Source organism: Genypterus blacodes, unplaced genomic scaffold (genome assembly GCF_046128005.1).
Source record: "Genypterus blacodes isolate CSIRO-AG114 ecotype Tasmania unplaced genomic scaffold, CSIRO-AGI_Gbla_v1 ptg000250l_1, whole genome shotgun sequence".
Taxonomy (NCBI): Eukaryota; Metazoa; Chordata; class Actinopteri; order Ophidiiformes; family Ophidiidae; genus Genypterus; species Genypterus blacodes.
In genome coordinates this window covers 47,303-63,696 of record NW_027467046.1, presented here as the reverse complement: position 1 = coordinate 63,696, position 16,394 = coordinate 47,303, and the positions used below count along the sequence as shown (strand labels likewise).

General features: G+C 44.0%; 2 protein-coding genes across 2 annotated transcripts; both read left to right on the top strand.

Annotated features, from left to right (window-relative positions):
* The first annotated feature begins 395 nt into the window (after window positions 1–395).
* rsu1 (Ras suppressor protein 1) lies at window positions 396–8,526 on the top strand. Its single transcript, XM_076171421.1, has 8 exons — window positions 396–665; window positions 1,513–1,563; window positions 2,077–2,197; window positions 2,450–2,568; window positions 2,865–2,947; window positions 3,096–3,210; window positions 3,282–3,414; window positions 7,445–8,526. Exons 1-8 carry the CDS (start codon window positions 557–559, stop codon window positions 7,545–7,547), a joined length of 834 nt encoding a protein of 277 aa, XP_076027536.1. The 5' UTR covers window positions 396–556; the 3' UTR covers window positions 7,548–8,526.
* Window positions 8,527–10,621: 2,095 nt separating this feature from the next.
* On the top strand, window positions 10,622–14,653 carry c1ql3a (complement component 1, q subcomponent-like 3a). Its single transcript, XM_076171422.1, has 2 exons — window positions 10,622–11,336; window positions 14,137–14,653. Exons 1-2 carry the CDS (start codon window positions 10,776–10,778, stop codon window positions 14,314–14,316), a joined length of 741 nt encoding a protein of 246 aa, XP_076027537.1. The 5' UTR covers window positions 10,622–10,775; the 3' UTR covers window positions 14,317–14,653.
* The last annotated feature ends 1,741 nt before the right edge of the window (window positions 14,654–16,394 follow it).

The window sequence follows — 16,394 nt, the reverse complement described above, 5'->3', positions numbered from 1 at the left end:
CTTTTAAGATTTCTAAGATGCAGCTTTTATTTAAAATGGTAGAGACCAAATTCCATTTTTGTCTTTATGGCACCAAAAAATTGCTTCTTTTTTAGAAACTGTTGGATTGGTACCAAACGCTGAACTCAGAACCTCCACATGAATCTGAGCTTCATATTCATCATAATGGATCATTTAGCACCATTTCCCTGTTTCCTCTCCTTGTTTCCTCACCTCTCCTTGCTTCCTCTCCTCTTCCTTATTTTCTCTTATCAATTGCTAATTAAAGTGATTATCAACTTTGTTTTTATTCATTTCCCGTTTTTAGTTTGTTGTTTTTTGCATTTTCATGCTGACGCCCAGATGTGAATCTGACGTCAGCCGAGGTCGGTTAGGAACCGGATGTGACCTTTTAAGGAATGGACCGTGTGTCACATAAACTTCCGGTCGGGTGTGTTCAGCAGACGGACGCAAAATAACGAAGGAAAAAGAAAAGTTCGCACATCAGAAACGTTTCGCTTTGCTTTTGTTTGTTGTTGTTCTTCTCCGCGACGAGTTTCGTCGTTTTTTAGAGAAAATGTCGAAATCACTAAAGAAGATCGTGGAGGAGAGCAGAGACAAAAACCTGGCGGAGGTTGAGATGTGCGACCGTGGAATCAGCAACATGCTGGACGTCCCCGCGCTCTGTAAGGATCGATAATGTTTTAATCATCATCAATAACAGTAAATATCTTAGCGTTTCACTGTAGACGTGGAAAGAAGAGTTGTGCTGTAGTTTGTGTATATCCTTCAGAGTTGCTTGTAGAACTGTAGAAAATAAACTGAACTCTGATCCTCTGATCAACCGGATTGTAATCGAAGTCAGGTCTATCGGCGCAATGTCATCGATCAGGCCTATTTTAACAGGAAGGATCCGAATAGCTGTCTATAAGCTTTTATTTTGGTCACCCGATGCTACTTCCGGGTCGCAGACGACAAAAGTTAGTTTGATGTCTGTCGTGGGGGCGGGGCGAGGGGTGGTACATTAGCCTGCCGGTCTTAATATGGGTTCATCTGTGCGGCCCCATAAAAGGGGCGTGTCTGTAAAGAGACTGTGTAGGAACAAGATAGAATGTCATGTGCAGATATGTAATTCACTCGGAGGATCAAAGGAGCTAAAACTGTAATGACACATCGTGTCCCCGCCTCCTGGCCCTGCCCGATATTTGGAGTCCCCCTAAAGATACCTTAAGGGGATCCTGCAGGTGCAGTGACGCTGTTTTCTAAACTGGGTGATTGTGAGGAGGCGGAGCTTCATATTTCAGACCTTCTAAGCGCCAACATCTGCTAGCCATGCTAGCTGTGGAGCACATGTTACCGTGGCAACAGAGTGAGATGAGAAGTGAGTCAGCTTCATGACATCAAAAGAATATGGAGCTTCCTCTTCATCATGCTTCATAGTCCATGTCTCTAGTGTCAATGATGTTTACATGATTTACATGATGTTTACATGACGTTTACATGATGTTTACATGTTGTTCCATGTCGTTTCAGTCACACTGTCCAACATCAGTCAGCTGGTTCTGAGCCATAACAAACTCACAGGTATGTGATTCTGACTTTGTCTGCTTTTGATTGTTGATTGTGATGTTGATCAGTTTATCTGGGGTCAGAGGTCAGGGCTATGAAGGAAAGTCAGCTGACCGCTGCTTTGTGTGTGTGAAATGGCATGACAAAATCAGGTTTAATCCCAACGCTACTTTGCTATTGTGCACACTTAAAAGGGGGCGTGTCTGTGTAGGCGAGCCTATAGGAACAGGACATGCGGTCACATGCTTTATTTCACGTTAGAGGAGCTTGTGTGTGTATTTCTTGTTATTCCATTTCTGTCCGACTGAGCGTCAACATTTGCTGCTCCGGACCAGCAGAGCATACGTGCCGTTACCATGGCGACAGCGTTGTTTTCTACTAAACCTTTAATCTGGCTCCATACAGGCCTTACTGAAGTGATGTAACTGTTTGTAACCAGCAGGGGTCACTGCAGAGCTTCTATTAAAGTCTTTCTGACCTATTATGATGTTCAGCTGACAGATACACAACCACGTGTGTGTGTTCCAGCTGTCCCTGCTAACATCTCTGAGCTGAAGAATCTTGAGGTTCTCAACATGTTTAACAATCAGATTGAAGATCTTCCAACGCAGATCAGCAGCCTGCAGAAACTCAAACACCTTAACCTGGGGTAAGTGTGTGTGTGGGTGTGTGAGAGAGAGAGAGATCTGAGTGGGGGACCAACTGAGGCAAAACTGAGCTGAGGCCAACTAATCACCCTCCTGGACTACAGACCCTCAAATGTGTGTGTGTGTGTGTGTGTGTGTGTGTGTGTGTGTGTGTGTGTGTGTGTGTGTGTGTGTGTGTGTGTGTGTGTGTGTGTGTGTGTGTGTGTGTGTGTGTGTGTGTGTGTGTGTGTGTGTGTGTGTGTGTGTGTGTGTAGGATGAATCGTTTGAGCGGTTTGCCGAGGGGATTCGGTTCTTTGCCGGCTCTGGAAGTGTTGGACCTCACATACAACAACCTGAACCACAACTCTCTGCCAGGAAACTTCTTCTACCTCAGTGAGCACACACACACACACACACACACACACACACACACACACACACACACACACACACACACAAGACAACCAAGATGAAGAGGGGGTTAAAGAGGGACGAAGGTGCCTTGTGTCGTTTCATTTGTTCTCTAGTTTTTCTTCCATGTTTGATGTTTTTCACATGCATGGATTTACATTCAAAGCTGGCAAAGAAGCGCTCATGTGACGTTATTGATCAGGTGTGATTGGTTTTGATGATCACATTCCAGGCGTCACTCTTCCTCACACACTGACTAACACATATGTGATTTGCAGCCACTCTGCGTGCTCTGTATCTGAGCGACAACGATTTCGAGATCCTGCCAGCAGACATCGGAAAACTGACAAAGCTGCAAATCGTACGTGTCTCTCTCTGTATGGAGCTGTCTGTCTGTCTGTCTGTCTGTCTGTCTGCACAGTAAGATGCTGAAGTTATGATGTTATAAAGACAACGACTATGTTCTGGAATGTTCTCCTTGAAGTTTGCTTTCTGTTCCGTCTAATCAGCTCAGTCTGAGGGACAACGATCTGATCTCACTGCCCAAAGAGATCGGTGAGCTTGCTCAGCTCAAAGAGCTCCACATCCAGGGAAACCGACTGACCGTCCTGCCGCCAGAGCTCGGTACACTCCCACGCACACGCAAGCACACACTAATCTGTCACACACAAACTAATTGGTGTGTGTGTGTGCAGGTAATCTGGACCTGACGGGTCCTAAGCAGGTCTTTAAAGCAGAGAACAACCCCTGGGTGACGCCCATCGCAGACCAGTTCCAGCTGGGCGTGTCGCACGTCTTTGAATATGTCCGTTCAGAAACATACAAGTAGTAAGTATCAACTCTTAACACGCAGCTGTTTCATTCATGATGTGATGTCTTGTAGAATGTCAACAGTCTAATGGCATCTGTAAAATGTTTAGAATATCCAGAAATACATCATCCATTATATTCTATATATGTATATATTCAACTTCTGCAATCACAACAGACGGATGATCAATAAAACCCCAGTGTGCTGAGATTTGCTAAAACAGTATTGACATCTATGATGAGAAACAATTAACACTGAGTATGTTTCCACATAATCAATGAGCTTTTGTTCCAAGGAGAGAGTTTGATTGTTGTGCTGCATCATCAGACAGCAGAGTTTATGATTCCACAACAAACCAGAAGTTTCACACTCGCACGTTCTTCATATTTCAACACCATCTGTTTGTTTTCAATGTGTGTGTGTGTGTGTGTGTGTGTGTGTGTGTGTGTGTGTGTGTGTGTGTGTGTGTGTGTGTGTGTGTGTGTGTGTGTGTGTGTGTGTGTGTGTGTGTGTGTGTGTGTGTGTGTGTGTGTGTGTGTGTGTGTGTGTGTGTCTTGGTCTATGAGACAAGATGAGAGATGATCATTGATCAATCATCAGACAGCTCAGCTACGCAGCAACATAATGACTCGGTCATCAATCACTTCAACAGCAATCATTAACACAACACACACACTTTGTTAATCTGTCTAATTAATTCACCTGCACTCTGTTGTCTGTTAATATTTATATATGTATATTTATATATATTTTTTATTATATATTCCGTCCACACACTGAAAAAATATGACAAAACAAAAACAGTTCACAATTTTACAACATGCCCATGAAAATGAGGAAAAACAAACTCTGAAGCGGAATAATCACTAATCAATAATTATTGAACTAATTTGGGTGTGAATGCAAATTCAACCTCGACCTGCAGGATCCTGATTATGAGAGCGAGACACACACACACACACACACACACACACACACACACACACACACACACACACACACACACACACACACACACACACACACACACACACACACACAGGCTGTAGACAAGTGTTAATGGCTTTGTCCCAAACAAGCTTCACTTTGGTTCACAGCCTCCCTAACACCTGACTAAATGTCCTTCACCTTCCAACTCTGTCAATGTACACGCACACACACACACACACACACACACACACACACACACACACACACACACACACACACACACACACACACACACACACACACACACACAGGCTCTAGACAAGTGTTAATGGAACACACAAAGAGTCTGAGCCTGATCAGTGGATCTGGATTGTCAGTGTAGAAGTGTGATGTCTGCGTTGGTAAACGGTGGAGTGTGTGAAGCTTCAGTGCTCATTAAGAAAGTTGGAGACGTTTTGCTTCTTTTTCTCTTTCTGCTGTTTTGGTTTCTCTTGTCCCTGATGGTTTTCTGTCTTTATTTTTTCTCCTCTTTAACACATTTTCTTATTTTGTTTTGTCAGGTTCATTTCCTATCGGCTCTGTTAACTGCTTTCACCTTTGCCCCCCCCCCCCCGACCCTCACACACACACACTGAGCTTGTCGTTGCAGTTGTGATCGGAAAGCATTTGGTCTTTTGTGGAAAGTAACAGGCTCACACACCAGTGTGGTTGTGTGACAGTGTGGGTCACATGTCTGTGTGACATCGGTGTTTCCAGAAGCTCCGCCTTCTCAGTCCACATTAAACTGATGAGCTACGTCTTCAGATTGATTCACCAGGCAGCGTGTTACATACGTACCTCTGTGATATGGAAACAGAATCCAGAATCCAAACTGTGACATTTTGTAAAGACTGAGCCAAGAAGGATGCCACCAAATGTCTAGAGGACGTTTTAATAATCAAGCAGGTTTTGGTTATTATGGTTTCAGCATCACACAATAATAAATATGACAGAGATCTTGGCAGATGCTTTGATTTGAGAGCAGAATGTTGGGCAAGGACACAAAAATCTCTCCAAGATGTTTGATGGTGGAGCATTCAGGTTCTGGTCTGTGGGCTTGTGTAGGTACACACACAGTAGCTGTGAAGCCAGAATCTCTCCAGTGTCTCTGTAGTGTCTTTGTATCCCTGTGTCTCTGGGTCTCATTGTCTCTGTGTCTTTGTGTCTGTCTAGTGTCTCTGTGTTGTAGTGTCTCTGTAGTCTCTGTCTCTGTAGTGTCTAGAGACAGAGACACGTTACTTAAAGAGATATCTTTAAGTAACGTTTCAAGAGCGCATGACCCCCCCCCCCTCAAGTGGAACCCAAACCTGCAACCATGAAGGGAAATGGGTTCTCTCTCGCTCTCTGTGTCTCTGTATGTCTCTCTGTGTCCCTGTGTCTCTCGTTTGCTCGTTGTGTCTCTCTGTGTGTCCTCCTCTCTCTTCCTCTGTCTCTCTGCCCCCGCACTCTCTTTCTTTGTCTACAGAGGAGCAGAAGGCCCCACAGATCAATGGCCTTTGGCCTCTCTGCACATTTATCACACACACACACACACACACAGATCTGCCTGCACTTTGCTGTGATTAATTAAGCCGTGTGGAATAGCAGACCCGCATGAAGAAATCATCAGGAATCTGAATCCATTCAGCTTCCTGTTATCGCTGCTTTTAATTGGCCTGAACAGTTCATCACTGCACACACACACACACACACACACACACACACACACACACACACACACACACACACACACACACACACACACACACACACACACACACACACACACACACACACACACACCAAGAGAAAATGCATTTGCAGAGGAAATGGGAAATCTTTGTGTCGATGTGCTTATATAAAGCATAATTGTGTGTGTGTGTGTGTGTGTGTGTGTGGTAACCTTATCATTTGTTCCATGTTATTTTGTTTTTCAGTTTCCTGTTTTTGTAAACTTCTTCCTGTGTGATTGTAACAACAGTTTAGTTTCTGATTCAGACCTGCAGTGCCTGCAGATCCACAGCTTAGTGCCTTGCCCAACAGCAATGGCTGGAACATTAAGAGAACATCCCACCTTCAGCCAGAAGAGTGGTGGCTGACGTGGCCTCGTGGTCATGCAGGTTGTGGGAGGGGCATCGTCAAATCCTTACTTACAGTGTTTGCTGTTTCCTCTGGATCTTGATAATTGCCAGTATTTTTTTTTTAAGAAAACAACAAAGCAGTCAAGCAAATGAATGAATGAAATACTTTTGAAGTTTGAGTCGTAGCTGCATTGTCATTTCTGGAAACACTTGATCACATGGGCCAGATCTTCATCATCCTAGAATGGAGAACAACAGGAGCATGGAGGCTTTAAAGAGGGACCAGGAGCTCCTCAGATCTTTAGGGGGCGTCGCCCAGTTTGCACCTGCTCAGTCTTCACACTTCTTCCAGCAGTCGACAGCGTCAAAAGGCTGTGAAAACTGTTGAGGTCTTTAGCAAAGGTGAGGGTTACTGTGGCCGAGTTGGTTCTGGTGCTGGATTCGGTTCTCACTCTCACGTATGTTTGCTGGTGTTCATGTTCATATTTTAGACCTTTAATAATGTAATTTATGTAATGAGTTGCAGGATGTGTGTGTGTGTGTGTGTGTGTGTGTGTGTGTGTGTGTGTGTGTGTGTGTGTGTGTGTGTGTGTGTGTGTGTGTGTGTGTGTGTGTGTGTGTGTGTGTGTGTCTGTCTCTGATGTGAACGTGACTGCTTTGCTGTCACATCTATTATTTCTTGAATACAAGCAGAACATACACCAAGCAGCCTGCACACACACACACAGGCGCACACAAACACAGGCGCACACAGACACACACGCGTCTGCTACATTTGCTGCGTTCTGTGGATATCTGTTGCAGACGAAATCATGAAGTGAGTTTCTGTAGTGAGCAAAGATGACATAATATTTAGTATCAATGTTTCACTTTGTATCAGTCTATTGATCACATTAATAAATAATCAAACCATCATTCTGTTATTTCATATCCAACTAGCTGCTCTGTTTGTTCCATTTGATGAAGAAGCTCCCTCTCCTCCTTGTCTCCTCTCCTCCTTGTCTCCTCTCCTCTCCAGTCTCTATGGGAGACACATGCAGGCCAATCCAGAGCCTCCAAAGAAAAGCAACGATAAAAGTAAGAAGATGAGCCGCAAGCCGCTGACCGCCAAGAACAAATGAGGAAGAGGAGGAAGCAGCCACTCACTGCCTTTGTTCTTTGGTTTTCTTCAGCTTTGTTGTGGCTGTTGATTTTAACAAACAAAAGCATTTCAACTTCAAGATTTCTGAAGAAAAAATTCTGAAACTTCAACCTGAGCTCCGATACCAAACTTCAGATCCACAGACTGGACACTAGCGCAGTGCTTGGCTAACTCAAAGGCTAACAACAGTATTAGCCACAAAGCTAATCCAAAGGCTAATGACCCAGCTAACCAAACATCAAATGAAATGCTAATCATACGGCAGCCAGTCAGTGGATGTAACTGGCAAATGTGTGTGAGTGTGACTTTGTGTTGATTTAACTTTTCTTTGTTATTTGCTGAGTGATTTTTTAAATTTAATTTCACCAAGTTATCGAACAAAATTGATGTTGTTGCTTTGGCGTTCTTATTAAAGCCAAGCTTTGTTTATGTTTACTCCGCTTTCTGTGTTGACGTCATGGTGTAAAATTTACACAACTGTTTATGGCTTCATATAATCGAATGTAATCACGTCTGGCATTTGGTGCCACCATAGCATGTAGCATAAGCGCTAGCATGTACATGCTGGCCCATTTCACTTTGCTATCCTTCCTCCTTCTCTGGCCTCTGCCATGGACACACGGTTCTGGTTGCATTGTCCTAGCTTTAGTATACGTGCTAGCTGCTAGCATGTTTGATATCTTGTTTGATAGCAGGCTGGCTAGCTTAGCTTCAACTTAACGTTTCATATTCACATTGTTAACAGTTGACGCGTAGCATCAGACCTGCACACGTGAACACAGGTGGGTGTATCATAGCGTCTGGTTGAGTCTGGCGTGTCAGCGCTCGGGCGTACTGGCGATATGAAGACGATGTGCTTCGATCAGTGTCTTCTGTCTCGGATTGTATCAATCAATCAATATTTCACTTGACTTTGTATCTCGTCTGTTGTTCACATCAATAAATAATCAAACTATCAATCTGTTGTAAATGTGTCAGTTTAACTTTGATCATATCTTCCACATATATGTCAAACATGTACAGTATGTAAATCTATACATGTATGTATTTGATGTCTTGTATGTTCCATACTCTGATTTACTCTTGAAGGTGAGTAAATTATATAAAATAATTAGTGAATTAAGTATGTAGGTGTATGTAAGTAAGAATCATTTATGTTTTCATAAGGAAACAATAGCAAAAGATGTTGGCCTCATGCAGCATGTTCCACATGTTTTATATTATAACTCCTAACCCCTAATGCCTAACCCCTAATGCCTAACTCCTAATCCTTAACTCCAAATATCTAATCCCTAATCCCATTTTTTTATTTAGTTTTACAATATTTCTGATAAAATGCGTAAAGTGTCTGCATCGAAAGATTTGAAATGATGATTGTTTATTGTTTATTTGCCAAATGTTGCACATTTCACACATTTGAACGTGATAAGAGGAATCCTCCAGCCGCTATTCTCTGCTGTTTGTAGCTCAACTTGTATCGCTGGTGTGTCAGACATGATCGCACTGCACTGGAAGTGAACACAGTGAGACCAAGAGAGACAAGAGATCAGCTCGGTGAGCAAGACAGACAGACTGACGTCAAACTAGAGTTCACCTGACTGCCCTAACCCTAACTAGAGTTCACCTGACGGCCCTAACCCTTACCTTCATTGTGTTTTTATTTCTCTTTTTGTGAATAGAAGCATTGTTCCCTCTCATCTCGTTCATCCTCTCATCAAAGTTACAAACATTGACGGCCACTCTTAAACGAGGAGGGGTTGCCCAACTTGCGGGGCCCTAATCAACATTTGCAGTGAGTGCAGATGGCCTCCTGTATCTGCACACACACACACACACACACACACACACACACACACACACACACACACACACACACACACACACAGGCTGGTGTGAGGCAGAGGGACAAGCTTTCTTTTCTTCCTTCCTTTCCACCTTTCTTTTCATCCTTTCTTGCTTCCTCCCTCCCTCTTTTCTTCTCTCTTCGTATCCTTCCAAAGACAAAACGAGTCCCCAAAGTCCATTGATTTTTACACTGATTTATTGCTGGTGTGTGTGTGTGTGCGCGCGCACACTTGTGAATTTCTGTGTGTCTCTGTCTCTCCCTCTCTCTCATCTTCTCTGTCTCTCTCTCTGTGTTTCACGCTTATGTTCTGTTTCACTCTCTCCGCCTTTTTCCCTCTCTCTCTCTCTCTCCCTATCTCTCTCTCACTCTCTCCCTCTATCTCACCCGCTCTCTGTCTCTCTCCCTCTCTGTCTCTCTCTTTTTGTCTCTCTCCCTCTGTCTCTCTCGCTCTGTCTCTCTCCCTCTCCCTCTCTCTGTGTCTTGCTCTCTGTTTCTCTCTCCCTCTCTCTCTCTCTGTCTTGCTCTCTGTTTCTCTCTCGTTCTCTCTCATCCTGTGTTTCGTTCGGTCTTTGGTGTGTGTGTGTGTGTCTTCCTCTCTGAGTGTGTATCTTTATCAACCGCCCCCCCACACACACGCACACATACATACAAACAGTGATGTTTTTCCTTTCTCAGCATTAATCAATTAAAAATGCTTCCAATCAGCCTCATTCCTTTGATTGATTGTTTTCTCCCATTGTAACTTCGTGTTTACAAACTTTCTGTATTGATTAGCAGCTGATTCATTGATTCATTACTTTTTCATTTATCATTCAGTGAGCTGGGGATTTCCTCTGTATGCATTTGTGCGACGTTAAGGCATCTGTCAGTCTGCTGTCTGTGTCTGTCTATCGTTTCTGTCTGTCTCTCTCTTGGTCCCTCACTCTTTACCCCCACCTCTCATATATCATACAGACATTGTAATGTTGTGCTCTGATTGGTCAGGACCTGTGGCTCCCCCCCCCCCTCTCTTCCCTGTGTGTGTTTCAGAAGGATTTGGGTTATTGACACACACACACACACACTGTGTGTTCTGGTTCTGGAGAGTTTCTCACTCACTCTCTTTCTCTTGGAGTGTTTGGTTTTAGAGCGCAGAAGTTTGAGTAGCAGCTGAGGATGCAGACAGGTGGGGGTGGGGGAGAACTTCGTTACGGTTAATCAGCATCAATTAGAAGCGAAGTGTTTTCCTTCTTAACATTTTTCTTTTCCGCCGCCAACATTTCGCCCAAAATCCGGCACGAGGTTCCGGGTCGTCCCGCTCCTGCGCTCACGCGCCTGCTGGGCAGGAAGCGGCTCGTGGCAGCGGGGGTCCTGGGGGTCGTCATGGTTCTCCTCCTGGTCATCCTCATCCCGGTCCTGGTGAGCTCAGCGGGGACCGCGGCGCACTACGAGATGCTGGGAACCTGCAGGATGGTGTGTGAATCTCCGACCAGCAGCGGCGCGGTGGACACCGGGGTTCAGTCTGTACCCACCTTCATTCAGGGTCCCAAAGGAGAACCCGGGCGCCCGGGAAAGGCGGGCCCTAGGGGACCTTCCGGTGAGCCGGGATTGCCCGGTCCGGCGGGGCCACCCGGTGAGAAAGGAGAAACCGGCAGACCTGGTCTACCGGGACCCCCGGGGCCCAGCGCTGCTGCCGGTGCGGTCAGTGCGGCCACGTACAGCACCGTGCCCAGGATCGCGTTTTACGCGGGACTGAAGAAGCAACACGAGGGCTACGAGATGCTCAAGTTCGATGACGTAGTGACCAACCTGGGAAACCACTACGACCCCAGCACGGGGAAGTTCACCTGCTCCATCCCCGGGATCTACTTCTTCACATACCACGTCCTGATGCGCGGCGGAGACGGAACCAGCATGTGGGCCGATCTGTGCAAAAACAACCAGGTAACGCCCCCAGGCGTGCAGGCGCGTAACCAAAGCAAACCATACCCTTGACTTCATTTCAAGTTTTAACCTTCAGTCCCGATCAGTGAACTATCAAAGATGATTCAAATGAAATGCGTTTATTTCAATTTAGATATGAAATGATTTGTGGTTATTCAGTGAGGGAATGAAGATGATGATGAAGTGATGACTGAGGGTTTGCTGGGACCGACAGGGGCCTCGTGGGCGTCTTGAGAAATGTCCTCTTATGACGTCACTGTGTTGTTTTTTGTTTTTTTAGGGAGCGCTTGTATGGTGATGTGATCGCACTGATGTATGAGAACTAAAAGCTGCTAAGTCAGCTGCTAAACCAAGCTCAAAGATTTTCTCATATTTTCCTCAAATGTTCAAAGGAAATATTGTGATTCTTATCACAATTAGAAAATCTGTGCTTTGTTCCCCCATAAAGACAACAAAGCCCAGAATGCTGCAAATGTCATCATACACTTTTATCACACAGGTAAAATTTCAGGCGGTTTGGAAAACATGTTTCCCAGAGAACTGTCTGTGTATAAAGAGAGGAAAATTTAGCTTGGTAGTAAAAAATCTTACAGACTCACTTTTTGTTTCCACATGTTTCTTATTAATAGTATGGAGCACATAGTTGTGCACGTTGTGTCATATTGTCTGCAGCAGCTTTCATTCACAGAGCCAAGCTGCTGTTGTTGTGCTGCTCCACCGAGCAGATCGCATCCCTGCTGCTGCAGAGCTCAGAGGGCTCAGTAAAGCTCCCCGGGATCAAACCAACAACCCCCAAAGCGTGACCAATCGAATCTGAAAGACATCCTCTCAATTAGGCTGCTGGACCCTTCACATAGAAAAAACATGTCTGGGTTCTTTTCCCGTGGAGAAAAAAGCACAAATGAACAATTGACGTGAAGATACAAGATAAATACATGAAGATAAATGATCAACATGGAAAGATGATTAAGAGGAGAACCCTCAATGCAAAAAACATCTTTGGTTAGGATGACAGTGATTCAGTAAGAAATCAAATCCGGCTTTATCAGTACACGTAGAATAGTTAAAAATAGGACAATACACACAACAGCACACACATGCTCCTCTGACACACACGTTTGACACAAGTCTGTTAACAAAGTGTGTCCATTAGCAGCGTTGTGATACCGATTAAGCCCCGCTTGTGGGGTTAGGCCGATAGGGTTTTGATTTTGTCAAGCCAGCTTGACAAAACACGGCTAAGTCTGTTGAGCCCCCTGCACCTGAGGACAACAAGACAGCATTGACCTGTTGACCCTGGATCCATGGTAGACCCCCTGGGCTCATCCCAGGGGGTCCTTCTCACTTCACAATCAATTTCCACTTGGACTAGTGACAGGATGCGCCCTTGACCAAGACTTGACTGAACCTTGAACAGTCTGTCAGAGGCCATGAACCTAACTGTCAGCCTGCACACCAAATTCCCATGAGGAAAATGTCCCTTTTTCAGAGGTCTGTAGGGGCTTAAGATGTTCCACAAATCATCAGTGAGATGTCTGTGAAGGTTCTCAGGTCACCCAAGCTTGCAGAGGATTGGCATGCAGGGCAGGTAGTTGGCAGGTTGTGGTTGTGCCGACCATGTCTACACGAGCCTGTAGGCTTCAGTTGGGTGATGAGGTTCATCTGGTCTGACTGACTGATGAAGTTTATGAGCTGGTGTCCTCCAGTCTACAGCTTTTGGGATGTTCTCGTGATCTGTGCACATGTGAGTGTATCCAGGTCGGGGACCTCCCACTGAGTGGACAAAGGGCCGTTCCTACCCTGCTGCCTCAGAAAGGAGAGGCTGCTCCATTGCAGACAATCTGTTTCTCATGCTGGACTTTTTAGAGTTTTCCAGACAAGGACTTTTACAGTTTGGGATTGTTGCCCTGGCCCAAGAAAAAGCTTTTGACAGGGTGGATGATGTTTTATCCGCTTTTGGTTTGGAGATCAATTTCACTGAAATGTTGTATAATGATGCCATGTGTGTTTCAAAGGTGGGTGGGGTCTAGGTAGGCCGGGATTTTGCCCTCTGTCAGGACTGCTTTACAGTTTGGCTTTTGAAGCCATGCTCTGTTTCTTGAGAAGTAAACTCTAGGGTCTGATGCACCTGAGATCGGTCTGATGAGAGATGAGGGAGATGTCAGTTTAGTAAATTCTTGTCTGCAAGTTTATCAAGAGACTTCTTCTGCCATGGTGAACTGGAGCAAAGGTGAGGCTCTCTCTTCCACAGCTACCGGGTGGTAGGGGTTCCGTGATACCTGGGTTAAGGAGAACTTGGAAGGGCTTGAACAGGTGATAAAGCAGAAGCTGTTAAAGTGGAGGTTCATTCACAGCTGTGTGTGCTGAATAATATATGTATAACAACTATATGGAGCTTCTGCCTGTTTCCTGTGGCATTTTCCTCCTGGACTTCTGATGGAGATTCACCTGCTGAACTGAGGTCATGACGTGGTTTGTCCCTTCTGTGGTTGACATTGACACGGTCTTTCATGTTTTCCTGGTTATCTCAGTGGATGTTTTTATTCTTGGATCTGTGCACACGGCCAGGAGAAAAACGTTCTACTGGACCTTCTGTGTGGTCAGGCTAAGTTGGCACTGTGGCTGACCCACAGGAATAGTGTGGGGTTTTATTTCTGTGAATGTTGTGCGCTCGTCGGAGGCTGGACTTCACCCCTTATGTGTTAAAACATGATGTGCAGACTTTTTGAAATGTACGTGCACACAAGTGTGTGTGTGTGTGTGTGTGTGTGTGTGTGTGTGTGTGTGTGTGTTCCTGCAGGTGCGTGCCAGTGCCATAGCCCAGGACGCAGACCAGAACTACGACTATGCCAGCAACAGCGCCGTGCTGCATCTGGAGCCCGGCGATGAAGTCTATATCAAACTGGACGGAGGCAAAGCTCACGGAGGAAACAACAACAAATACAGCACCTTCTCTGGGTTCATCATATACGCCGACTAGACTTTACCATAGAGTCACACAAACATCTCTCTACCAAGTTTTTCAGGCATAATTCTTTCAGTTCAAAATAGATTTTGACTTTCTGTCTTTATTGATGCCCTCAGTCAAAGTGACTCTGGTTAGGTGATGATGGAGGAGCTTCTTGATTAATTTATTTGTAGTTGATGGATTGAGAATCTGCTAGTTAACAAATAAACATTCAGATGAAGAAAGGAAGGTTTATGTCATCATGTCAAGTCATTGCATACAATCATTGGTGATTGATTAAACTAATCTGTGTTCATAGTGGTGATTGATATTCATTATTAAAGAAAACCTTTTTGTATTACATGTTTACAATAATCCCATCATGGTACTATCAATTCATACATAATCAAACATTTCTGAAAAAATAAGCATAAGACGTTTCTGTTCCTGTAAAATCAACATCTTTCTGGTATTCATCTATAGATCAATAACATTGTGATACAAGAAGACACTGAACCAATTTCTGCTGCCATCCTGATCAATCACAGGTTTACAGATAAATCAATATTCAGCTGTCAATCATTCTGGCCAATCAACTTAATGTTCGTTTGAAAGTCAGAAGAAACTAAAAAATATTTCTCCTTCCAGCAAACAAGCAGCTGTTGTTTCTGTTTGTTTTTGACACATTTTCTTTCATTCAGATTGTTGTTTTACTTTTGAAAATGAAAATTCCAATACATTGTCCTCAATCCAAAACCACAACACAATGGGAGAGGTTGCAAAAGCAATTAGAGCTTAGATTGAAAAAAAGCACACACACACACACACACACACACACCCACACCCACCCACACCTGAGTCATTAAGAGACTAAACAGATGCAGCTGCTGACCTCAGTTTGGAGTTTGGACTAAACTGTTCACACTCATTAAATGGATCAATCGCTTCCTTTTCAGACTGTTTGATCGACTAATGTAAGTCACCACTCTGTTTGATTGATCCATGTGCTGATTGATTGTTAAATCATCATATATGCAACATCATACTCTCCTTGATTGTGTATTAGATAAATATTTGTAATTATTCTGTGGAGGGTGAGGGACGATTGTGGCTGTTTGCTGCCATTGAACTCGCTTTTTGTTTGCTGTGTGTGTGTGTGTGTGTGTGTCCATTCAGCTGACATATAATGGTCAAACATTCATGGTCACATTACTGAAACCACAGGCATATTGTGCACTGTTGTATTTAAATCTCATATGTATGTTGCTTTGGAAAAAAAATGCTTAACTGTAAATGAAAATCATTTGTATTTAGCAAAGTCATTGGTTCCATAAATAATGTGCATTATACCACTGATAATCCTATAAGTGAAAACTTAATGATGCCATGATAAAGCTTCATCTCTGCCAGGAGGGACGAGTTAAGATAAGTGAGTAATCATTAACAATGGGTGATGAAGGGAGAAAAGTAAATGCAGTTTATCTTAAACATCTAGAATATTTTCAAAACTACAATTCACACCGAATAATGGAGCAAGTAAAGAAAGGTTTGAGAAAGTGGAAGTGATCACAGATTAATTTTCACTTATTTAATTTTTTTTTAAATGTTTCTAATTCCAATGGACAAGGAATTAGTTCCTCCGCAAAAATGTTGCTTTACTATCAATAACCTTGAATTTCATCATGACGGACAGAGCAATAACTGGAGGATTGTTTGAGCTTAGCAGAGATCTGAATTGATAACGACACGACATCATTCCCACACACGCCCCTTCATTTCTGTTTGAGAGAATTCTAGTGTGTTTAAAGTGATAAGCTGGCAGTTTGACAAACCATCATAAATCTTCCTCTCCTTCCTCTGAACTCTGTTCCTCTGTCAGTGTGTCACTGTGTAGATGTTTGTGCTGCTCTTCAGGTCTGTAGGTCTTTGAATGGACCCTTATGGATCCATGACCACATGTTAAAGCCTCTAAAGCTCCTCTACATGAAGATAGAAGTTTAGTTACAGACTAATATGTTGACCTCTGACCCTGAACCCTCTGTATGTTGTCATGGATCTCTATCCTATAGTAACTTGTGGGTCCTTCTCTCATCAGTCTGCAGCTGTGTGAT